Source organism: Mobula hypostoma, chromosome 6 (genome assembly GCF_963921235.1).
Source record: "Mobula hypostoma chromosome 6, sMobHyp1.1, whole genome shotgun sequence".
In the NCBI taxonomy this organism is placed as follows: Eukaryota; Metazoa; Chordata; class Chondrichthyes; order Myliobatiformes; family Myliobatidae; genus Mobula; species Mobula hypostoma.
In genome coordinates, this window is record NC_086102.1 from 119,051,006 (window position 1) to 119,077,840 (window position 26,835).

At 44.0% G+C, this 26,835-nt stretch overlaps 1 protein-coding gene across 6 annotated transcripts in view; it reads right to left on the reverse strand.

The window, feature by feature from the left end:
• Nucleotides 1–610: 610 nt before the first annotated feature.
• The window catches only part of LOC134348348 (receptor tyrosine-protein kinase erbB-4-like), a 1,006,440-nt gene continuing 980,215 nt past the window's right edge, over nt 611–26,835 (reverse strand). For 4 of the 6 annotated variants that reach the window (XM_063051562.1, XM_063051560.1, XM_063051559.1 and 1 more), the window contains 4 exons: nt 19,695–19,775; nt 10,191–10,476; nt 5,369–5,458; nt 611–1,377 (listed from right to left, as the gene is read on the reverse strand). In XM_063051562.1, the coding sequence (XP_062907632.1) occupies nt 941–1,377; nt 5,369–5,458; nt 10,191–10,476; nt 19,695–19,775 (894 nt within the window). In that variant the 3' untranslated portion in view covers nt 611–940. The remainder of the gene's footprint in view (nt 1,378–5,368; nt 5,459–10,190; nt 10,477–19,694; nt 19,776–26,835) is intronic. The other 2 variants (XM_063051564.1, XM_063051563.1) reach the window with 1 other exon arrangement.

The window sequence follows — 26,835 nt, forward strand, 5'->3', positions numbered from 1 at the left end:
CAAAGGCAAATAAACCCTTCCATTAATTTTTCAATTACAAAACCATCCCCCCCAATTTATCATTAAGAATTAAGAATGGCCCTACTTTCCAAGGCTTCAAAAGTTACCTGCTATTAAACTATATTTAAGTACAAAAGAGAATTGAGAGGTCTGCTACATAATAAAGTCACCTTCAAAATGGAGCTTGCCATAGTGTTCAGTTGAATAGCTAGTGTCTACCGCGGTGGAAAGGGTCAATTGACAACAAGGTGTGCTTGCTACGGGTCCACCAGCCCCAGGCGAGGCTCATCCAGGTTTGGTTCCTGCACCCAGACTGAGATTGGTAGGCTCATAGCATTTCACCTCGTCTGCCAGTGTTGGAACAGCTCCCTGTACTGGGTGCTTGTCAGACTTGCCCCATGGACATTTTATACCTGGATAAGATAGTACTTCAGAAAAATCCAATTAGTGGGACCCCAAATAAAAAGTTCTGTACCTTAGTTTTACTGAGTGGTTGGGTTTGTGGATTTTTGTTCAAATTAGAAGTCTACATTTAATTGGACAAGCTTTCTTTAAGAATCAACTCTCGATGTTGTGTGCTGCACCCACCCTCCCCCCCCCATCACTCATCGACAGCCTATTGCACTCTGTTCCTTGACCGTAACCTGCTGAACTGTCTTGTTGAAGGTCTGCAGGAGAAGAGAATCCCAAAGATCTACATTTTTGGTACTTCCACAGCAATCCTTCTTTTTTTTTTCCTGTTTGTAACCATATTGCTTTGTAACGGGTACCAGTTAGAAAGATTGAATTGGACCAGGGCTGAATTCTAGCAATCCAACTCTCCTTCATTTCAGACAAAGTTTGCCAGTACTGTCACCTTAGACATTGTCCTTCCAGTCATCATTGAGGATACCTGTTTGTAGTTTGACGAGGAGGTCCAGTGAAGCTGGGGTTCGGCAGGTTACACCACCGTATTACGCTGTCCGTATGAAGGCAGCACTGTCCCCGGCTTTAGTGAGAACTCTGAGAGATACTCAGGGTTCTCTGCTACGATGGGTTTGATGCGTCCATTCTGCTTGTAAAAAAACTTTGTGCTGTACTCCTGCAGGTACTCCGGATTGTGCATGGTACCTTTGGACAGGTAACTGTGATTCCAGTAGTCAGGGTTATCAAAGGCCTTGTCAACATTTTCTGATATGGCAATCTTGTCCTGCAGGTACTCTGGGTTCTCAACCACATTGCCAAATGTGTTGAGGTAGAGGGGTTCATTCACATACTCATCCTCCATGGTCTTTGACCCCTCTGGGACATTGTGGTACTCCGGGTTATCCAGAGCGTGGACGTCACCATTTTTCCGAAGCGTCACGAATGGGTTCTCCTCCACCTGGTTCAAGAACTCTGCAAAGTGATTAGTGAAACTGTTATACCTTTGCAACAGAGGAAAAGGAAGACTTGCAACTCTTTAACGCCTTTCAAATCCCAAAACGCCAGTGAACTGTCTGGATGAACGCAGCTCCAATAATGCTCTTCAGGCACATCGTCACCTAGGGCAAAGCAGCCCTCTTCAGTGACACCCCCCCCCGCCCCCCATTCATCACCCTGAGTAGCAAGTATCATCGACATGAACTTCTAGAAAAAGTGGTTGAGGCAGCCACATTTAAAAGTTATCTGTGGCAACATGGATAAGATGGACTGAATGCCAGGAGCAGAATTAGGCCATTTGGCCCATTGAGTCTGCTCTGCCATTTGACAATGGGTGATTTACCATCCACCTCAAACCCATTCTCCTGCCTTGTCCTTGTAATATTTGACACCCTTACTAATGAAGAACCCACCAACCTCTGCCTGCTTCCCTGCTGCATGACTCTAGATAATGGATTGCAAATATTCACCGAGACTACTCTGCCAGCATGTCCCAAACCTGTGCCTTCTGCAGCCATGAAGGACAAGTGAAGCAGGCACAGGAGAGTATCACCACCTGGAGCTTCCTCTCTAGGCCACACACCATCCTGGTCTGGAAATACATCACAGTTACTGGGTTTAATCCTGGAACTCCCTCCCCAACAGCATTACGGGAGCACCTTCACCAGAAGAAAGGCAGTGGTCCAGAAGGGGCCAACCCCATCTTCTCAGTGGTCCAGAAGGGGCCCAACCCCATCTTCTCACGGGACTCAGGGCTGGACAATAAATGCCAGCTCAGCCATCGGTGCCAGCATGCCATAGACAAAATGAGATAATGCAGCTGGTTGGCTGGCCGTCTGATTTTTCCATTGGCTCTGAATTTGGGGGTGGCCCATGCTGCACTCAGCTAAGGGGCTTGGACACACTTCACAATGGCAGTCACTGAGATACCAGAGAACTGAGTCGAACAATGGCTGTAGCTGGGAGCTCCAGCATGGCCCCATTCATCTGACCTTCATTCGAATGGTAAGTAAAACGGAGTGCATTGCTCTGTGCCAATTTTAATTAGTATTATTGTTTTTGATTTATTCAGTTATTGAATGTGAATTTAAATTAACATCTTACTTTTAAATTTATGTATATGCTGTATATGTACAGTATTTAAGGGTAAAATGTATTCAACCATCTCTTAATATCTTTGGTAACGAAAGCTTCGGCCTTTTGGCAAGGTGGCTGAGGTAGATCTTGAGCCCCCATCACCTGAGGCCCAGTTGCCACCACCGTCTTCACAGAACGGTTGAGCCATCAAGCCCAGCAGGAACGTGTGACCCATGGGGGACAGAAACGGCCGGTGCAACCTCGGGTATTCATGGAAACAGCAATCAAACCCGGAGCTCTGCAGAGTACTGGGGATGAGGAATGTAGTGACTGGCAGGGACTCGTCACGATCCAATGGGAGTGTGGGACAAGAAGACAGCGTGGAGTGCCAGAAGGCAGGTGGATTTGGAGGCAAGGGCACGGATTTTATGCGCTGTTGGCCAGTGACCCCAGGGGTAATGGGTGGGCAGGCGTGATGTGAGTTGGGACAAAGGCAGCTGAGATTTGGAGCACTGGTCACTCAGGAGAGCACCAGAGTTGGTAACCATAGCAGAAACAGAGGTGCCAGAAGCTGACCAGTGGGTGTACTTGGCAGTGCCAAAGCTATATGTCTTACTGGGGTCAAATACAACAGTGAGGGTGCCAGCTGGCCATCTTAGTCTCATCATGACACCAAGGAAAAGCATGCTGGGAGTTTGTGGCAGAGAGAGAAACTACACCTTGCACCTTTCCAAAATTAAACTAAAAAGTTTCTAATCTTCTGGGATTGGATGGTGGGCTGGTGAAGGGAATGAAAATTCATATCCAACCAGTGGCTAGGTCCTCTACACACATCCTAATGTCATCAAAATGTTCCCTCCCCCAACTCTATAATTTCTGTTCTATTTGTCTCAATCACTCTTCATGGAAGCAGAATGCACAGCTGACACTCTCCGAGCTATGCAGTATCTCCTGAAACTCTCTAGTTTATTGATGACCAGGCATTGGGCTTGTCCAGTGGTGACCACAGCCTTTCCAAGCTGTCCTTTCAAATGCCATTGAGCTGGGTTCATCCTCAGCACCCCTAGTACGTTCTACCTATGCCCGGGACAGAGAGCTGGATGGGATGACCAATACCCAATATGGATTCTAGATGCCACTACTCCTCAGTGGAAACTATGAAGGAAACTCTTAAAGCTCTGGACAAGAGCTCAAGCTGGGGCTTAACTTCTGCCAGGGCCTGGGAAATGTGTGCTGCATCTTTAAATATACCCGGAGTTCACCCTTTCGTTAACCCTTTCATTCCTGGAAATGTAATAAATAATTTCAATACTAATAAATTGAAAACTTATTAAATGCATTAAGATAAGTGAAAAGAAAGTCACAACTTATACTGATGTTGCTACGTTCATTTTGTTGTTTGTTTTTGTGAACATGTTTGTTATGTATAATTTATTCTAATTTAAGTTCATATTAACTTATGTTTTTCCTCGACTTGTACAATGCTGCTGTTGCAAAAAGCTCATTTTCCTGGCGTTTATCCCCTGAGTGTTTGCATCTAGGACAATAAATGTGAACTTGAACTTCACAAAGGATTACATCAGATAAGCAGCACAGAAACAAACCATTCACACCACCTCACATATATGTTCCTAATGACCTCCTCCTTCTGTCTCCATCAGTCTAACCCTCATGCTGCTCGTCTTCCTCCTCGCTTTTGGGTCGGGAATTTTCTCTTGAATTCTTGTGACACTAGTTCTGTTTCTTTCCAACGTGAAATGATTGTCCCTATGCACACTTGATCAAAACTTTTAACCATAGTAAAGACCTCAGCCCTCCTCCAAGTCCACACGCTTTTTCCCCAATATGTTGACCGCACGTTCTGAACTCCGCTTTCCCCCTCAGGTTTCAGATGTGAATCCACGTTTGAGTGAACGAGGCTCCTGATGCTAATGCCCAGTCAGTTCAGTTCAGCTCAGGTTCACAGAGGTGGATTTAACAGTGCATTGCTGGGGAAACCCTGCAAACTTGGAGACTCCACACAGAGTCCGCAGATGAAGCAGAGCAATGGATGTGCCAAGAGTTGTCCCTCCCTCAAACCTTTCCAAGCGTTTCATGGGCTGGCATACACCTCTCCAGCAGGGATGTGGGTGTGGGGTGCTGGGAGATGCTGGGGTGTCTGAGAGTGTGACTTTAAAAACCTTAATATTCTGCAGGTGGAGAACTCTCAGCCTGTTCCACTTTTTCTGCTAGGTCTCTTATATGTTCCTTATGTATCTGCCTCCACCACCACCCTTGGCAGGGTCTTCCATGCACCCATCACTCTCTGTGTAAAAAACCTCCCTCTGACATTCCCCCCAATACTTTCCTCCAAACACCTCCAAATTATGCCCTCTCAAATTAGCTAACTCTACCCAATAAAAAGGGCACTGGTTGCCCATTCTACCCATGCCTCTTGTTATCTTATACACCTCTGTCAAGTCACCACTCAATCTCCTTCGCTCAGTATGGACACGTTGGACTGAAGGGTTTGTTTCTATATTTCTATACTGTATAGTATATTATACTGTGTGACTTCAATACTGAGCAGAGTATTGAGGGTGTGGTTTCAACATACTTAAATCCAGTATCAAATTCCTTTTGGATTCTTGCATGGAAGCATCATGCTTTGCATGTTCTCAGGATCTGAATCCCCAGATCACTCTCTTGATAATGAACAGACTGCAGTTATTTCAGAGATTTTTTACCAAGTTACAGAAATGTCGCCGACAAATTCTGCTTTTTCATGGAATTGTAGAAGAACAGAAGGAGGCGATTTGGTCAGTCAGTTTGTCTGTGTTGGCTCCCAATACCAAAAGGTGAACATACTTCTCAAGTCTCAATTTCAAAGGTTTCGGAGAATTTTACTAACCTGCACGAGATAGTTTGGCCTTGGCATCTAACTTGGAAGGCCTTGCCAGCGTTCGGTCCTCTTGGATGGATCCCACTCGCTCACAAACCACTGGAAGAAGAATGAACATGATAAGGATGCAGTGTCCTTGCTGGTCACCAGAACTAACAAGCTTAGTTACTCCTCTGTTTATATTTCTCACTAAACCCCTTACATAACAACTACTTAAATATTAATTGCAACTACCAAGGTGTTTCACAAGTAGTTGAGAGACACAGTGTGACATTGAGCCAGAGAAGGGTTCTGTAAACAGGTCACCTAGTAGACTGATTTTTCTGAGCGTTTTAGCAGAGGAAAAGGAGCGGGAGAGGCAGCGAGGCTCATGGAAGGAATTCCGGGTATTAGGATTAGGCACTGCCTCCATTTGACAATCATGAAGACTGATTAGCAGAGAGAGACTGCAGAGCGACTCTTTCCAAGGTAAAATCACACCCTCTTCCACAGTGGATGCACCTCACAAACTGTGAATGGTTTGTTGACTCCTTAGCACACCAACACCAAACAAGGAAAGGTAAAAACACAGGCAAACTTCTGAGTACCTGGGAGATCAGGGAGAAACAAGTAAGTGAGTTTGTGGACTGAGTTCTAAATGTTCCTTCTCCATTTCTCAGCCACAGAACTTGACAACAACTGTTGCAAGATATGGTCATCTTGTCAATTTAGCTGATAACTCCCAGCCCTCAACTCAAGAGCAGCACAGGACTAATAGCATGGAAGGTTAGGTTTCCCCACTTCTAGTACAGACATGGCATTAAGGAGAATCATGGTAGCATAGCAGTTGGTGCAATGCTATTATAGCATCAGTGACCCAGGTTCAACTCCTGCTGCTGTCGGATAAGGAACTTGTACATTCTCCCTGTGATTGCTTGCGATTCCTCCGAGTGCACCAGATTCCTCTCACTTTCTAAAGACCTGCAGGTTAGTTGGTTCATTGGTCACATGGGTGTAACTGGGCGGCAGAGGCTCATTGGACCAGAAAGGCCTGTTACCATGTTGTATCTCAAAATAAATTAAATGATACGAATAAAGTGGGTAGAATTTAGTGTGTGCCACCACTCGGTGTGTGCTGGTGACACAGGGAGGGAAGGTGCCCCCACCCCCAGACAGGAGAAAGTCTGCTCTCAGTCAGTGAGAGGGTAAACAGTGTGATGATTGAAACGTGCTAAATGTAAATTCAATGAGGGAACAGTGCTAAGTGTCCCATGACATCACCACTCCCCCCCTCCCCCGCCAGCCTCAAACACAAACATTGCCCAAATACCTGCTCACACTTGCAGCCTTTGCAATGGTAGTTTCTGCTTTGGAAATCTCTCCAGAGCAGTTTACTGACGAGACCAGTAAAATACTCCTGATGCAACGTGTGGAAGTTTTCTGCCGGCTCAGCTCTGTGCTCACTAGCTGTGGATGTGCATCTCAGAGCGATACCAGGCTTTCTGGCTATCCATTGAGGATTGATAATGGGTTATTACTTGAGAGGTTCAAAAGAGACACTGGGCTACACTGCCAGAAGCAGTGAGAGGATTGTGATAGGTGGAGACAACCTAAAAACTGTAAGTGAAGTCAGGCAGGGCATAGACAGAGTGAACAGCCATTGTCCTTTTCCAAGTGTTGAAATGTGCAATATCAGAGGACGTGTATTTAAGGTAAGAAGGGGGAAAGTTTAAAGGAGATTTACGGGGTAATTTTTTTTTTAAATACAGAGACTGGTGGGTGCCTGGAATATGCTGCCAGAAATGATGGTAGAGGAAGAAATGATAGAGCTGTTGAAGAGTCTCCTAGATATGCAGCTTTAGCAGCAATTGCAGCCTTGAGTCTGTGTGGATAGGTGTCTATCAGCTTTGCACATCCGGGCACTGCAATTTTCCCCCCATTCTTCTTTACAAACTGCTCAAGCTCACGCTCATGCAACTGCTCATTGCATGGGGATTGTGAGTGAACAGCGCTTTTCAAGTCCAACCACAAATTTCCAATTGAATTAAGGTCTGGGCTCTGACTTGTCCACTTTAGGACATTAACTTTGTTGTTTTTAAGCCAGTCTTGTGTAGCTTTGGCTTTATGCTTGGGATCATTGTCTTGCTGGAAAACAAATCTTCTCTCAAGTCACAGTTCACTTGCAGATGGCATCAGGATTTCCCTGTATTTTGCTGCATTCGTTTTATCCTCTACCTTCACAAGCCCTCCAGTGCCTGCTGCGGTGAAGCGTCCCCACAGCATGATGCAGCAACCACCATGGCTCATGGTGTGTTTTTCATGAAGTGCAGTGTTTGGCTTATGTCAAATACAGCGTTTAGTCTGGTGGCCAAAAAGCTCAAATTTGGTTTCATCAGACCATAGAACCTTTTTCCAGTTAACTTCAGAGTCTCACATATGCCTCCTGGCAAACTCTAGCCAAGATTTCATGTGCATATTTTTTTATAGTGGCTTTCTCTTTGCCGCTCTCCCATAAAGCTGCAACTGGTGAAGCACCCAGGCAGCAGTTGTTGTATACACAGTCTCTCCCATCTCAGCCACTGAAGCTTGTAACTCCTCAACAGTTGTCAAGGTCTCTTGGTGGCCTCCCTCACTAGTCCCCTTCTTACACAGTCGCTCAGTTTTTGAGGATGGCCTGCTCTAGGCAGATTTACAGCTGTGCCATATTCTTTCCATTTCTAGATGATTGACTTAACTGTACTCCAAGGGATATTCAGTGACTAGGAAATGTTCTTGTTTCCATCTCCTGACTTGTGCTTTTCAGTAACCTTTTCATAGGATTGCTTGGAGCATTCTTTTGTCTTCATGGTGTAGTGTTTGCCAGGATACTGACTCACCAGCAGTTGGACCTTCCAGATACAGATGTATTTTTACTACAATCAATTGAAACACAGTGACTGCACACAGGTGATCTCCGTTTAACTAATTATGTGACTTCTAAAACCAATTGGCTGCACCAGTGATGATTTGGTGTCTCATATTAAAGGGGGTGAATACTTATGCAATCAGTTATTTTGTGTTTTATATTTGCAACTAATTTAGATCACTTTGTAGAGATGTTTTCACTTTGACACGGAAGTGTCTTTTTCTGTTGATCAGTGTCAAAAAAAGCCAAAATAAATCCACTGTGATTCACTGTTGCAAAACAATAAAACTTAAAAACTTCCGGGGGGGTGGGGTGTGAATACTTTTTATAGGCACTGTATATGCAGGAACTCTGCAGCAATTCCAGCTGTAACAGGTGAGGGGCTCAGGGATTTATTGAGGAACCCGATGACAAAGTGATGTGGGGAACATGCCAGAAAAAGAATGAATATGGAGAAATAGTGATGTGCTTTAAGCTGCCATTTTGATGGGAAAGGCATGTATCATCTGCCACTGCCTTTTGGACTGGTCATGGGGTGAGCTGGGAAGGCAACGTTTCACTTGGTCAGCTGCTGCCAGAAGGGGATATGGAAGCAGCCAGGCAGAGAGAATCCTGCAGGAATTGGCAGGGAGAAGGGGTGGGGGGGGGGCGACAGGAACAGTTCTTTCAAAGAACTTCGACAGGAACGATGGGCTTACTGCATGGGGGAATTAAGATTCCCTATTCTTCCCACCATGCTGTCAAAACGCTGAAGTTGTGTGTCACAGGAGAAGTGGGAGATAGGGTGACTTCCAGTTCAGTATGTGTTCGTTAGATCTGACACCAAGTTCTTCAAAAGTATTCCTTGACTTAAAAACACAAGAAATTCTGCAGATGCTGGAACTCCAGACCAATACACACAAAATGCTATAGGATCCCAGCAAGTCTGGCAGCATCCCCAGCATTATGTGTTTGCACTAACTTTAGTGAAGTGTAATGAGGTTACCAGGTAAATGCAGCTGAACGTGGGGCAGAGTCAAGTCTCTAGGTAATCACAGCAGGTCCATATGCACTTTATAGCCAGTTAAGTATTTTCAAACCATATCCAGTCTAGGAAATGAGGCCCCAGCTTTATGCCGTCCAAAGATTGCAGGTAGCAATAGGAGAATGGCCAGATAGGATGGTATATTCAGAAATGGTATCATTCTACTGGGCCAGAATGGAGAAGCAGAGAGTAGTGGCACAGGGACTGACCTCTCCCAAACTGACAGCACCTACAGAAGGCACTGCCTCAGGAAGGTGGCATCTATAATCCCTGCTGTCTGGTTCATGCCCACTTCCCGCTGTAGACATTGGGCAGAAGGTGCAGAAGCCTTTTAAGTCCCACAGCACCAGATTCAGGAACAGTTACTTTCCTCCAGCCATCAGGATATTGAGCCCACTTGCACAAATCTAACCCCACCCCAGCAATGGGGCACTATGGCAGCCTGTTGCATTACTGAGGACTTGTTTCTGATTGTCCTTCTACTGTTTGCAGTCGTCGTTTTCATTTTCGAGTGCAATTTATGTACTATTTATGTTCTGCGTCTTGCCTGAATCTATGTGCTTGTGATACTTCTGCAAGTTTCTCCTTGCACCTGTACCTCACTGCACTTGTGCGCTTGATATTCAACTCAATTTGATCCCCTGCCATCCCCATGATTGACAGTCATTGACTCTGTGCACAGAACTACCAGGTAACCATCCTTCTGCAAGAAACTTCAGTAAGTATCCAACGGAAGCAACTGCTTTTTATTGGGTCAGGTAACCGCAATTGTGGACATGAGTCTTGTCTTCTATATCCATGAAGAACTACTAAGTTCTAGTGTGAGCCCTGCTATCCCTCCATTGTTTTGCCTGTGAAACCCTACTGTCCACATTACTTTCTGCCTGAGTGGTTTGTGTTCCCTCCCACGATGCCGAACCTACCTGTGGTCTTTTTGTCCTGGATGGGGGTCATGTAGCCATCCTCGTCCAGCTCCCCCCTCTGCCCACGCTCCGACAGGAAGACGGTGGGGTCGGCGCTGTACCGTTGGGTGCTGCTGTCTTCCCGCTGGCGGGGAGCCTGTTTCTTCAGTGTCCCGTTGCAACACATGTCGTCGAACACCTCCAGTGGCGAGGCCGCACCCTGTTCCTCCAGTGGGGCAGTCCCGGAGCAGCTGGGTGACAGCCCCTCCTGCGGCCTGAAGATTCCGTCACGGTACACGAACTGGCCCTGCCACCACACAGATAGAAACTGAGTAAACAACTTGACACAGAAAATACCACACGTAAAGTCACTGGGCAAAACGGAGACAGAGGCGCCTGAGCAGACAGCAGGGCAGTGGGCAAATTGCCCGGTCACCTCTCCACTCCAGCAGCCAGATCAGCCATTCAGTGGCCAACGTACGGATTAGGTGCCCCACACACACAAAAGTGCTGGAGGAGCTCAGCAGGCCAGGCAGCATCCATGGGGGGAAATGAGCAGCTGACGTTTCATGCTGCGACCCTTCGTCAGCATTCTTTACTCTCCTCCGCTAATGCTGCCCGACCTGCTGAGAACCCCCCCCCACAAAATTCTGTGAGTGTTGCTCAAGATGTACAGCATCTGCAGAATCTGTTGTCTCTGTTACTAATTAGGAGCAACTCTTGGCTTTTCTGCCCCTCGACCATGCATCCATTCAATATGATCACAGATTCTCTGACTGTAACGTCACTCACCTCAGCCTGCCCGTAAATTGTTCACCTCGTGCTGATCAAGTAACTATCTTGGTCTTCAGAACATTCAAAGATGAGCAGACCACTATCTTTTGATACACACAAACACACACACACGCTCTCAACCCCACCCCACCCACAAACCCAGCAGGACAATAATGTAGTGGTTAGCAGACGCTATTACACTACCAGTGACCCGGTTCGATTCTGCTACTGTGCGTAAAGAGTTTGTACAAATCTCCGTGTCTGCGTAAGTTTTCTCTGGGTGCTCCAATTCCCTTCCTCATTCCAAAGACGTACAGGTTGGTAGGTTACTTGGTCACATAGGTGTAATTGGGCAGTGCATAAGCATACACACAGTTTTCTTCTACCCACTCACTCCAGCTATTGGGCGTGAAATTGCAGAGGTGTGCTGTTAATTCCCTACTGTCATCTCCCAGGAAAAGAGAACTTTGGTTGCATTCTTTCATTTCTTTGAAGCACTGTACCTGAACAATACATTTTTGACTAAGGATGTCAGAATAAATTTTTTTGTGCTGTGTTGGTCTTAATGTATGACTGCAGGACTGTGACAGTTACGTTTGTAGATCAGCCATGATCTAACTGAACGGTAGAGCAGCTTTGAGGGGCTGAACAGCCAGTTATGGAAGGAAGACACTCAGATTTCCACAGGAGACTGCCACAAACCACGAAAACATTTGAAAGGGAGGAGTTAGAGATTTTTGATGATTAAGGGTTGGAAGGAATAGAGAAGAACAAAGGAACTGATTCAGTGATTGGGTGCGTGACTGGGAAGTCCTGTAAAGAGAAAGGTAGCATGCATTTAGAGATATGGAACGTAAAACACTGGAAAAGTCAAGAGGTCAGGAAAGAGAAACAGTCAATGGACCTAAAACGATGACTGCTTTTCTTTCCACAGATGCACACTGACCTGCTGAGTTCTTCCAGCATTTAAGCACCACACACATAATGGTGGAGGAACTCAGCAGACCAGGCAGCATCTACAGAAGAGTAAACAGTCAAAGTTTCAGGCTGAGACCTTTAATCAGGGCTGGGAAAAAAATGAAAAGATGACTTCTCAGCCCGAAACATTGACTGTTTACTCTTTTTCACAGGCATTGCCAGCCCTACTGAGTTCCTTCAGCATTTTGTGTGTGTTGCTCGGATTTCCATCGTCAACAGATCTTCTCGTCTTCTTGCATTTTCTGTTTTTGTTTCATAGTTCCAACAACTACAGTTTTCTGGAATGCATTTCATTTATAGAGCACTAGTTATAACTTTAAAAACTCCCAAAGTACAGTTCAAGGTACTTTTGAACTCATTGCTATTGTAAGGAAGAAATATTTTATTTTATTTCTGAATTGAACACTAACTAATCGAAAGAAGCTGTACAGTATGCTGGTAATGGCACAACTCTACACCGAGTTTGATGCTTATTTATTACAGATGGTGCTCAGAGCTTGCAAAGGAAAGCTCTTTTAGTAAAGACATTGGTAACTCTGTCTTGCCTCAGTGGAATTTCAGATATGTTTCCATTAGCTGCTTCTAATGGGCTGTTATGACCAATATACATTTATCAATGTTCTATTCCTCAGCCAACAAGATGGACAGTTGCCTAGCAACCTGCTCTAATGAGCTGTCACTCATGAAGGTTTCTACTTAGATCATTAATCCCCCAACTTGGATGGGTGTTGTAATCTGGTGTACGTGTGCATATATTTATATGTGTGTACTGAAAATAGGAGTTGTAGAGTCCTAGAAGGTGAGACTTTAGGACATGCCTGATAGTTGTAGGGTAATAACTGTTTGTGAACCTAGTGATATGGGACCTAAAACCGCTAAAACCTTTTGCTCAATGGTGGTAGTGTGAAGAGGGCATGGCCTGGATGGTGGGGGTGCTAGATGATGGGTTCACCTTTCTTGTGGTAATGCTCCTTGTAAATGTGCTCAGTAGTGAGGAGGGCTTTGCCTGTGATGGATTGGGTTGTATCCACCACTTGCTGTACATTCTAATACTGCAGATCTGCTATCTGACACATTAACCTAAGAGACCGTCCTCTTTAAATTAGCTTGTCTCCAGCAGCTTTGAATGGTATTTCTCCATTTTCATCGGGAATTTTGTACCTCAGAATATATTTTGCATTATAAATATTTCCTGGCACCCTGAACTGAACTGTAGCGGTCAGATCTACAAGCTTAGATACAGAGTGCTGCTGTTCAGCAAGAGTTGATCAGGGAGATTTTGGGAGCAAAGTGCATCACAGTGGAAGTTTGACATATTCCCTGATGACACTTCACACGTCTTCTGTACACCTGCTAATGTCGCTCCTTGTTGCTGGATGGATTAGTTCACATGACTGACCATTGCTGGGATGGCCACTGTACAATATAAATGCAGCAGCCCTGAGCAGGTGCTCATGACCTGACACCTGAGTTCCCTTCACGCTAGTAATTTACAACATGCCTTCCCACTGTTCTGACCCTACAATTCACAAGCAAGATTCTAAATTTGCTGACTGACTTCCAATCCATAAGATCACAAGACATGGGGGCAGAATTAGGCCCACCAAGCCTACTCCGACATTTTATTGTGGCTGATCTATTACCATCTCAACCCTATTCTCCTGCCGTCTTCCCGTAGCCTTATCAAGAACCTATCAACCTCTACCTTAAATACACCCAATGACCTGGCCTTCACAGCCACCTGTGGCAATGAATTCAACAGATTCACACCCTCTGATGAAAGAAATTCCTCCTCATCTCCATTCTAAAGGTACCCCCTTCTATTCTGAGGTTGTGTCCTCTGGTCCTAGATTTTCCCACTATAGGAAACATCCTCTCTACATCCACTCTATCGAGGCCTTTCAACATCTGATAGGTTTCCTCCTCATTCTTCTAAATTCCACTGAGAACTGGCCCAGAGCCATCAAATACTCCTCATATGATAATCCTTTCATTCCCAGAATCGTTTTTGTGAACTCCTTTGAACCCTCTCCAATGTCAGCACATCCTTTCTTAGATAAAGGGCACAAAACTGCTCACAATACTCTAAGTATATCCTTATAAAACCTCAGCATTGCATCTTGGTTTTTATATTGTAGTCCTCTAGAAATGAATACTAACATTGCATTCGTCTTTCTCACCACCTATTCAATCTGCAAGTAAACCTTCAGGGAATTCTGCATGAGGATTCCCAAGTCTCTTTGCACCTTGGATTTTTGAATATTTTACCCATTTAGAAAATATTCTATGCATTTATTCCTTCTACCAAAGTGCATGACCATACACTTCCCAACACTGTATTCTATTTGCCACTTCTTTGCCCATCCTCCAAATATGTTTGGCAGCCTCCCAGCTTCCTCAACACTCCCTGCCCCTTCACCTATCTTTGTATTGTTCACAAACTTGGCCACAAAGCCATCAATTCCATCATCCAAATTATTGACAAATAATGTGAAAAGAAGCGCCAACCCCTGCAAAAAAAAAAGTCACCGACAGACAACCAGCAATGACTGCCTTTATTCACACTTTTTGCCTTCTGCCAATCAGCCAATGATAGTATCTTTCCTGTAATACCAAGGGCACTTATCTTACTAAGCAGCCTCATGTGCGGCACCTTATCAAAGGCGTTGTGAAAATCGAAGTACACAATATCCACCAATTCTCCTTTGCATATTCTGCTTGATACTTCTTCAAAGAATTCCAACAAGTAAGATTTTCCCTTGAGGAAACCGTGCTGACTATGGCCTATTTTACCATGTGGCTCCAAGTACCCTGAAACCTCATCCTTAACAATCGACTCCAACATCTTCCCAGACACTGAGTTCAGGCTAACTGGCCTATAAGTTCCTTTCCTCTGCCTCCTTCTCTTCTTCTAAAGCAGAGTGAAATTTTCCACTCCTCAGGGACCATTCCAGAATCTAGTGATAATTAATGCCTCCACAATTTCTTCAGCCACCTCCAGACCTTTCCGTTTCCTAAGCACCTTCTCCCTAGTAATATAACCGCACTCACTTCTGCCCCCTGGCAGTCTCGAACTTCCAGCATACTGCTAGTTTTCCACAGTAAAGAATGATGCAGAACAATTATTTAGTTCATCTGCCATTTCCTTGTCCCCATTACTATCACTCCAGCATCATTTTCCAGTGGTCTGGTATCTACTCTTGCCTCTCTTTTACTCATAACTGAAAAAAATCCTCCTCTCTCTTATGGAATTTTAGTTGCCTTCTGTTGGTTTCTAAAGGCTTCCCTATCCTCTAACTTCCCATGTTTTTAACTATATTATATGCCCTCTCTTGCTTTTATATTGGCTTTAACTTTCCTTGACAGCCACAGTTGCATCATCTTGCCTTCAGAATAGCTCTTCTTCTGTGTGATGTATCTATCATGTGCCTTCCAAATTGCTTACAGAAACTCCAGCCATTGCTGCTATGTCATCATCCCTGCTGGTGTCCCATTTCAACCAACTTTGGCCAGCTCCTCTTTTATGCTTCTGTAATTCCTTTTACAGAGTTGATCACTGTATCGCTACAATACTGATACATTTGACTTTAGCTTCTTTCTCTCAAATCGCAGGGTGTATTCTATCATACTTTGATCACTGTCTCCTAAGGGTTTCTTTACCTTGGATGTTAAGCTCCCTTATCAAATCTGGTTCATTACACAACACCTAATTCAGAATAATTGATCCCTGCTGGACTCAGCCACAAGCTGTACTAAATAACCATCTGAGAGAAATTCTACAAATTCTCATTCGTGGGATCCAAAACCAGCACCAACCAGCTTTTCCCAAACTACTTGCATATTGAAATCCTCCATGACTATTGTAATTTTGCCCTTTTGACATCATTTTCCATCTCCTACAAATTACAGTGCGAGATGTAATTTGGAGACTTTGGAGACCTGTATAGAACTCCCAGAAGGGTCTCTGTAACTTTACAGTTCCTTAACTCATTTTTTACCAACAGAGCCACACTAACCCCACTGCCTACCTGCCTGTCCTTTTAATATGTATCCTTGGATGTTGAGCTCCCAACCCTAATCTTCTTTCAGATATGATTTAGTGATGGCAAAACGTTACACCTGTCAATCTCTACCTGCACTACAAGGTCGTCTACCTTATTCTGTAAACTACGTGCATCCAAACATAACACTTTCAGTCCTGTATTCATCACCATTTTCGATGCTGTCCCCTTGTTACACTGCATCTCATCCTACAGACTGAAGTGTTGCTTTATCGTCTGCCTGTTCTTCCTCACAGTCTCGCTATACATTGCCTGTGCTTGTATGCCCATCCTCAGTCCTGTTTCTCAGTTTCCTATCGCCCTGCCAAATTAGTTTAAACCCTCCCCAACATTTCTAGCAAACCTACCCACAAAGTTATTGGTCCCTCTTGGTTTCAGGTGTAACCCATCCCTTTTGTTCATGTCATATCTTCACCACAAGAGATCTCAATGATCCAGAAATCTGAAACCCTGCCCTTGCACCAGTTCCTTAGCCACGCATTCATCCGCCAAATCAACGTATTCTTACCCTCACTGGTGTATGGCACACGCAGCAATTCAGAGATTACTATCCTGGAGGTTCTGTTTTTCAGCTTTCTACCCAGCTCCATAAATTCTCTCTTCAGGACCTCCTCCCTTTTCCTACCTATGTCATTGGTGCCAATATCCACTTCGGTGGCAAGAACAGGAAGGCAGATTACTATCACAATTAGGAAAAGGCAAAGTACAACGAGATCTAGGTGTCCTTGTTCATCAGTCACTGAAAGTAAGCAGGCAGGTACAGCGGGCAGTGAAGAAAGCTAATGGCATGCTGGCCTTCATAACAAGGGGAATTGAGTATAGGAGCAAAGAGGTCCTTCTGCAGTTGTACAGGGCCCTGGTGAGACCACACCTGGAATATTGTGTACAGTTTTGGTCTCCAAATTTGAGGAAGGACATTCTAGCTATTGAGGGAGTGAAGCGTAGGTTCACGAGGTTAATTCCCGGGATGGCAGGACTGTCATATGTTGAAAGATTGGAGCGACTGGGGTTGTATACACTGGAATTTAGAAGGATGAGAGGGGATCTGATTGAAACATATAAGATTATTAAGGGGTTGGACATGCTAGAGGCAGAAAACATGTTCCCCATGTTGGGGGAGTCCAGAACCATAGGCCACAGTTTAAGAATAAGGGGTAGGCCATTTAGACTGGAGGTGACGACAAACTTTTTCACACAGAGAGTTGTGGATCTGTGGAGTGCTCTGCCTCAGAGGGCAGTGGAGGCCAATTCTCTGGATTCTTTCAAAAAAGAATTAGATAGGGCTCTTAAAGATAGCGGAGTGAAGGGATATGGGGAGAAGGCAGGAAAAGGGTACTGATTGTGGATGATCAGCCATGATCACAGTGAATGGTGGTGCTGGTTTGAAGGTATGAATGACCTACTCCTGCACCTATTGTCTATTGTCTATTTTCTAATATGTACCAGGACTTCTGGCTGCTCACCTTCTCTTTCAGAATGCTGTGGACCCGATCTGAGACATCCTTGACTCTGGCACTGGGGAGGCAGCATACCATCCAGGTGTCTCTATCTTGTCAGCAGAATCTCATGTCTGTTCTAACTACGGAATCCCCTATGACAGCTGCAGTCCTCTTCTCATTTTGTTTTGTTTTTGCTCCGTTTTATTTTGTGTATTCAGCCGAATGTCAAGGGACATGAGTGAACGGACAGGCCCGTTCAATTATAGTGTACATGGCACTGTATCTTCAGGTGAAGCAGCCACAACTGGAGTGCTCACTGATCTGGTGGGTATGAACCACTCCCCTTCAACCTCTACCACTCCTCAATTTGTTCACGTGGCCAAACTGAGCTCCTGCTCCAGTCTCACATCAACCTCGCCATTACCTTCAAATCCTTCCATGAATTCCTCAATTCCTGTTTCTACAATGACCTCAAACTACATGGACTGCCAAAGACGTTCTGCTTTTCCCTTCACTTTAATAATGGCCCCAAGGCTAAAGCTAAAAACTCTGCCATCTCTACAACATGATTGCCTCCGTGAAGCTGCCCTTAAAACCAATCTATCAGACCTAACATCTGGTCAGCTGATCTAATTGCCTCTGGGTCATGGTACCTAGAGACTACTGCCATGAAGCCACCAGAAAGACCAGTGATGGTAGGTCATCTTCTGACTGCTACCATCAGGGAGGAAGTACATGAGCCTGAAGTTCTCTTGTGATTTACTAAAGGCTTTCAGAGGAAAGAATCTGCCTTCCTTCCTGACCTGACCTATGTGTTACTCCAGACCCGTCAATGTTGTCAGCTTCCAACTCTTTTCTTTTCAATACTGTATGTTCAATAACATAGGCTAGCAAACTATATATCCCATGCATGATTAAGTGGATTAAAACCAGATGGTCTGATACAGTGCCTTGAGATATTTAATATACTGTACCTTGTGGCTAATTTTACTGACATTTACTGTGCGGTAAAATCTCTACATAGTCCCAGGGATACCATCACCAGATATGTAACTTTACAGAGATTACAGGATATGAACTGACGGGGCAGAGCAGCTCACTGAGATGCTCAAATTCACCCACACACGAACCCTGAGAACCTTTGGTTCTACACCTGGAACAACAATGAAACATTGTAGGTGGAGATCTGAAGTAGAGAGTGATTGAAGAGACCAGGCAAACTCTGAATGTCTGGCTTATAGTGACATGCAACTTTGGCAGGGTTGAAGAAAGGCACCAACAAATTGGATGCCTATTGTACCGCAAAGAACAACTCTTCCTCTGGATGATTTTTTAAAGGGGGTTCAGACAAATGTTTTTTAAGAAATCAGTGGACCAATCCTGGGTAGTTTTATAATATTGCCCCTCTGGGATGGTCAATTTTATATTATTCACTATCTGGCATGTCTATCAATCTGGTATTATTTGAACAACAAACTTACTGCTTACCTGGGTAAGTTTGTCCTTTAATACTACCAGACAGTATTGTACTATCAGTCCTGTTGAAGAGTCTCGACCCAAAATGTTGACTGTCCATCTTCCTTCACAGAGCTACCTGATCCAATGATTCCCTCCAGCATTTTGGGTGTTGCTCCACATTTCCCTTCTGCCCTACATCACTGCCTGACTACCTGACTGGTTGAGTTTGGCACTGGAATAACACCAGACAATTTCTGCCTGAGTGGCTCTGTCATTGGGGTAATGACAAGGAGTATTATATTTATGTCGTATTGAGAAGATCTGTCATGTTCCAGAGTTTTCGAAGTAATCTCATCAATAGCACACAGCACATCCTCAAAGTCAAAGTAAGTTTATTATCGAAGTATGTATAAGTCACCTTGAGGTTCACTTGCTTACGGGAATTTACAGCAAAATAAAGTAGTACAATAGAATTTATGAAAATCATAAAAATGATAAACAACCAATGTGCAAATAAAAAAATATATAAATAATACGGAGAATATGAGTTCTCGAGTGATTCTGTAGGTTGTGGAATTGGTTTGGAGTTGTGCTGAGTGAAGTTATCCATGCCCATTCAAGAGCCTGATGGTTGTGAAGTAATAACTGTTCCTGAACCCCACAGTGTGTAACAGTCCCACTGCACACATCATGTTGGTCAGGTAATTACACAGTTGTAAAGATCCTTTCAAGTCTCTAAACAAACAATTCCTCCTGATTTCTAATTTGAAAGTATTTCAATATGTTTACTTTATTGAGCAATATTTTTATTTTACCTTTGGTGATTCTGTGAGCACATCTTTGTGTTGTCCGCTGCAAGCTGAATTGGAGCACTGGACAATTGCAACATGGGAACACTGTTAATTTAAACAGAGGGTTCTTTCAGTATCATCACCAAAGGTAAAAGTGAGCATTATGATGGGCTCAACATTAATTTCATAAGCACTTATGAAACACAAAACAAAACAGGCCAATTCTGTGTACTTCACCCCACTGCAACAACAACTCGACATGTACTCAGTTAAAACTGCTTTTGTTTACAAAAAGCTGCTGAGAGAATCACTTGGAATAGATATATTCAGTATAGGAGCTGCAACAAAATAATGAGTATTCTATGTTCACCTCCTCTGTTGTTTAACTTCTAGTTCAGAAGTATTTTAATCCTTCAAAATATTGAATTTCAACTGACTAAAGATATGTCTAAATAAAGGAAAATGTGCCCAAATGCTGTTGCCATGACTGGTTGCTCACCTAATCCACTGTGCAGGCACCCCATTCTCTAACAACTCCATTGACATTTCACCTCATTCACCAATAACTCCATTGACATGTCACCTGATTGTCCAATAACCCCATTGAGATGTCACGCCATTCTCCAATAACCCCATTGACATGTCACCCATTCTCTAATAAATCCATTGACATTTCATCCATTTTTCTGATAACTCCATTGTCCAGTCACCCTCCAATTAGTTACTCCACTATTCCAAAGTATAAGAGTCCTCTCCGTCTAATGTGCCATTACCCCACTGCTCACACATTGCACACTTTGCTCAGGCAATGTCCAGTCCAAGTTATACACTAGTCTAAATACCCCCTGTACTCTGCAGAGCTAGCTCATCTCAATGCCCAGTTGGATAACTCCATTGTTCTGCCATCTCAATGTCAAACTCTTCAATCCTGCATTCATTCTGCTGTGTAATCAACTCCAGCCCAACCAGTTTTTTAATGACCACTGCCCTGTCCTCACATCAACACTGAAGGAGGCCATTTGACAGATAAAGGTGAGCTTTTTTTGTCACATGTATATTGAACCATACAGTGAATTGCGTTATTTGCATCAAATCAAATCAGCAGGGGTTGTGCTGGGCAGCCAACACACTGTCACTAAGCTACCAACATAGCATGCCGACAACTCACTAACCCTAACCTGTACGTGTTATTGGAATGTGGAAGGAAACCAGAGCACCTGGAGGAAACCCAAGCTGTCAAAAGGAGAACATACAAACTCCTTACTGCCGGTGACAGGCGCTGAACCCTGACCTTACAGCTGGCTGCTGTAAAGCACCGTGCTAAGCGTTACTCTATCATGCTGGCTCCCAGCAGAGCAATCCCAGAAATCCCACTTGTGTGCTCCCAATCTCTTTGTGAGTCTATTCTCTCTCACACGCCTATCAATCAACCTTTGATTCATTTCCAACAGGTTATGGGATCTTTTGCAGCATCCTATGATTTTACTGGTCCAAATGACAGAGAATAGTCCAAATCCATACAGGAATCATCAAAGACTGGGATAGGATAAGGAACCCTGTCGTTGTGAGGTTGTAGCACTAAGTGTGTGTCACTGCTCCTCACTAGTAAGTGTCACCTTATGAATTTCACTATTCATTCATTCTGCTGACTTGAGTCCTCACAAACTGTTGCCCACTAAATTATTCCTTCATGCCTGTCCTTGTAACAGTCAAAAGCTCTGCCTGTCACTGTCCTTACATACCAATCTTCACTGTTCTTCTACTGTCATCACTCTAAAGTAGCACGGACCCTTATAGAATCTCTAACATCCAATGACAACTCTCCCCCATGGCCACACACAAACATAGGAACACTATTATCAACCTGTTCTTCAGATACTGTCGTTAGCACTGGGATATGAAATTAACTTCTTAAAAATCACATTGCAGCACTTGGTGACTTCCTCAAGCAAGTTTCAGTGCAAAATAATACCCCAAGGGTCTCTGAAACAATGTTAAATCAAAATAACTTTGTTTTAATGGAAACTGTGTGGAAATGTGGACTAGAATAAAGGCTTTAGGGGAGGATTTAATGGAGAGCAGAATCATTAACAGCTGGCATTGCTGAAAGCTGCAGTCTACTGAAAGCTCATCTGTGGAGAATGAACTCAAGTACATGCACAACAATCCATCTGACTGTGAGTACTCCAGCATGTTTTACAGGAAGCCTTCTTCTTTAATTGTCTCTGTTCCACCATAAAGCATGTTGCTGCATCCATTACAAAATGATGTAGAGCTGGTTAGAAGTAATTGCATCCAGTGAAATGACCAATCTATTCATTTGCTGACTTAAAACTACCCAATTAGATACACTGATGGTTTAAATATTTTATTTTATTTAAGAACCGTTATGCCATTGTGGCCCAAGGGTAACAAAGATTTGTTTTGCTGATCTATCTTCTGCTGGATTGTCAGCCTTTCCCTTTGCCTCACCAACATCACACCCCCACCCCCATACGTCACTAGCTTCCCACTGACTTAGTTCCATGGAGGCAGATTTGAGTGCTCCTGGTGGGACAACTGGCTTAATCACCCGCTGTAGATCAGAGTGTTCTTGGGGATGTTCTCATTTGCTGAGACTGCTCACTACTCCGTGAGCAGAGTACAGAATTATTTAGAGACACAACATGGTAAACAAACGTGCACAGGAATAGTGTTAGGCTAACCGCCACTGTGCATACATACAAAATTTACATTTACAGATGCATGAGAGTATCTAGACAGTAAATACACCCATGTCAGACTATTGTTTACTGTCCTGTAAATAATATTGTTTATTGGCCTGTTTTCTCCTGTAAAAATGCTATTCCATTTTCTCAGTTCCTTTGTCTTGGCCACATCTGTTTCCAGGATGAGGTTTTCTTTTCCAGGACATCAGAGATGTCCTCTTAGTTCAAAGACATGGGGTTTCCCTTCCCCCAGCATTGATGCTGCTCTCACCCGTGTCTCCTCCACTTCCTATACATCTGTGCTCATCCTATCTTCCGCCACCTTAACAGGGATAGAGTTCCTCGTCCTCATCTATCACCCCATGAGCCTCCACACTCAACACATCATTCTCCTCAATTTACTCCATCTTTAAAGGGATCTGACCATCAAACACATCTTTATCTCCTCCCTACACTCTGCTTTCCACAGGGCTCGCTTCCTCCATGATTTCCTTGACCATTCATCCCTCCCCACTAATCTCCCTCCTGGCACATATCTCTGCAAGTGACCGGAATGCCACACCTGCCCATTTACTTCCTCCATTACCTCCATTCGCTCCATTCAGGTAAGGCAACACTTCTTTGATTTTACCGGGGTCATCTACTACTTCCAGTGCTCCTGATGCAGCCTTTTCTGCATTGGTAAATTGGGAGACTGCTTTATTGAGCACATCCTCAAAGAGCAGAATTTCCCGGTGGCCAACCATTTGAATTCTTATCCCCATTCCCATTCAGACATGTTAGTCTATGACCTGCAGTTTTGCCACCATGTGACCACTCTCAGGGTAGAGGAGCAACACCTCATATTCTGTCTGGGTAGCTTCCAACCTGATGGTATAGAGATTGATTTCTCTTTCTGGTAAAAAAAAATCCCTCCCCTTTCCCTCTTCTTCTATTCCCCACACTGGCCTCTTTTCTCTTCTCCTCACCTGCCTATCTTCTCCCCTGGTGCCCCTCCTTCTTCCCTTACTCCCATGGTCCACTCTCCTCTCCCATCAGATTCCTTCTCCAGCCCTTTACTTTTTCCACCCACCTGGCTTCAGCTATCATCTTCTAGCTAGTCTTCCCTCATTGCTCCCCACCTTTTTATTCTGTCATCTTCCCCTTTTCTTTCCAGCCCTGAAAAAAAGGTCTCAGCCTGACACATCAACTGTTTATTCATTTCCATAGATGCTGCCTGACATGCTGAGTTCCTCCAGCACTTTGTGTGTGTTGCTGTGGAAGAATTTCCAGCATTTGCAAAATCTGGTCATTGTTTACTGACTGCATCTCAGAATCAGAATCAAATTTCACTGGCATACGTATAATTATGATATTTATGTAATAAATATTTACAATAAATATATGTGTGTGTGTGTGTATATATTAATGAATATTAGATTAATTAAGTAGTGCAAAATAGAGATAAAAAATACTGACATCATGTTTATGAATTCATTGTCCATTTAGTAACTTGATGGCAGAGGGGAAGTAGCTGTTCCTGAAAAATGGAGTGTGTGTGTCTTCAGGCTCCTGTTCCTCCTTCTTGATGGTAGCAATGAGAAGAGGGCATGTCCTGGGTGATGGAGGTCCTTGATGATGGGTGTCGCCTTTTTGAGGCATCACGGTTTGAAGGTGTCCTGGATGCTGGGGAGACTAGTTCCCATGGCTGAGTTTACAACTTTCTGCGGCTTTTTCTGGTCCTGTGCAGTGGCCCCTCCATACCAGACGGTGATGCAACCAGTTAGAATGCTCTCCACGGTACAGTGCTCTCCTTTGCAAGTGTCTTTAGGTGATATACCAGTTCTCCTCAAACTCCTAATGAAATACAGCCACTGTCATGCTTTCTTTGTAATTGCATCAATATGTTGGGTCCAGGATAGATCCTCAGAGATGTTAACACTCAGGACCTTGAAACTGCTCACTCTTTCCACTTCTGATCCCTCAATGAGGACTGGTGTGTGTTCCTTCAACTTACCTTTCCTGAAGTCCACAGACAATTCCTTTGACTTGCTGATGCTGAGTACAAGGTCATTACTGTGACACCACTCAACCAGCTGATGCATCTCGATCCTGTACACCTCTTCGTCACCATCTGAAATTCTGCCAACAATAGTTGTGTTGTTGGCAAATTTATAGGTGGCATTTGAGCTGTGTCTAGCCACACAGATGTGGGTGTAGAGAGAGTAGAGCAGTGGGCTAAGTATACATCCGTGAGGTGTGCCAGTGTTGATTATCAATGAGGAGGAGATGTTATTTCCAACCTGCACAGACTGAGGTCTCCTGATAAGGAAGCGAAAGACCCAGTTGCAGAGGCCCAGGTTTTGGGGCTTCTTGATTATAACTGAGGGTATGATTATGATGAATGCTGAACTGTAGTCAATGAACAGGAGCCTGACATAAGTATTACTATTATCCAGGTGATCCGAGGCTGAGTGGAGAACCAGTGAGAATGCATCCACCGTAGACCTGTTGTTGTGATAGGCAAGTTGCAGTGGATCCAGGTCCTTGCTTAGGCAGGAGTTGATTCTAGCCATGCTCAACCTCTCAATGCACTTCACCACAGTAGATGTGAGTGTCACTGGGCCTTCTGCAATTCTATAATTCTAAGCAAACTCATCACCAAACTCCGGACCCTGCGAGTCAGTGCCGCCCTCTACAACTGGATCCTTAGCATTCAGATTCTTTTCGATCTTCCTCCTGCCTTTCTCATCCATTAACACCAAGTGCATGGAGCCTATCAACCAGTTGCCAGTACTACTGAGACAGATTATACAGCCATATACATGCCCCTTCCCACCTTCCCCAGTTCACTCGACCATGCTTCCTCCCAAACCTACATCTGCCCACAACTTCTGCCAGTTTCCCTCCTGTCTTTCCTCATGATTTCCAAGTTTATCCCATCAATGAGTTGATCCTCCTTCTCCCTCCAAACAATTCCCAATGTCCTTTCCTGATCCTCAGGTCTGCTGACCTTGACAGTGGTTTCCTCTCTTAAGGTGCTGTCTTCCAATTTTTCAACGGAGAATGCTGCGTATTGCCAACATTTAAGGCCCTGAAAGTACTGTTTCCTCCCCCTTTCCCGGGGCTCCATGTTGGAATCCTTCAAGGCATGGTGGCAGGTGAGGGTGCAGAGGACAGGATTGCCTGGATGAGTAATAACAGTGTTTTAAACAGATGGTGCACACTGCAGCCACTGTGGACTGGTGCTGTAGGGAAAAGGCATTTAGGAAGGTCATTGGTGAACCAATCAAGCTGGTTACACTGGCTTGGATGGTGTTGAGCTTCTCGACAGTTGTTGGTGCTGCACTCATCTAGACAAGCAGACAGTATTGCATCACCTTCCTGACTTCAGAATTGTAAGATTGTGAAAAAGTATGGCATGTCGGGGGTGAATCTCCTTTCATAGGATAGCCAGGGTACCTGCTCTTTAAGCAACGGTATTTATGTGGCTGGACAGTTGAGTTTCCAGTCAATTCTGAGCTCCAATATATTGAGTGTGTAGGTTTTAGAGATGGCAATGCCATTGAGTATCAAGGGTTAAGTGGTTATACTCTCCTTTGTTGGACATAGTCTATACCTGACACTTGCTTCAACCTAATGACACTGTAGCTTGGTCTGTCCCATGCCCACCAAGCTCTGCTCATTGAACAGTGTTACAAGTGGCTTCGATTTCAGCTACTTATCAGCATAAGTTTTCAAGTTTCTGTCTTTAGTCTCTCCCTCTTTATCTTTCTTGATCTCTCTTTCTGTCTTTCTCTTTATCTCTCTATCTTTCTGTCTTCCTCCTCTCTTTCCCTTTGTAAACTCACTCCTTATAATCTTTCCTCTGTCCTGATCTATAGTTGTGCCATATTTGGAGATCATATACTCTTGGGAAGTGCCTTAAGTCTGTTACACCTGTTGTATAAAGACAATTTATTGTTGTAAGGTGACTGTAACATATTCTCCTCAACATCCTCCATATTATTTAATACTTTCTTTCCATGCACATTATACCATCACTTTCCATCACAGCATTCTTCCTGTGTAAATAATCAATTGTTTTGTTCAAACATTCCCAGTAAAGATTGAAGAATGGTGGAGTCAAGTAGCACAGATGTGATTATGTGGCCCAGTGTGGTTGTGGCAGATTTTTCAATTTAAAAAAAACAAAAAATGCTGTAAATATTTAGCACTTTCTGCTTTTACTCAAGAATCTTTTTTTTTTCTTTGAACAAGTGGTCCAATTATTTCCATCCTCCTCCTTTGCCTCTATCACCCTGTTTGGAGCTTATTTTTATTTATAGCCCTCTCATTTTAGGATGTTATTACTGAATATGCCTCCACCACACTTTAAAGCATTATCATGGCAGATCGTAACAATTCACTGAAAGAGAGTCTTCATCTCTCTCTTGGCATTTTCCCATTACCTTCAGTCTCTTTCTGGGTACACACCA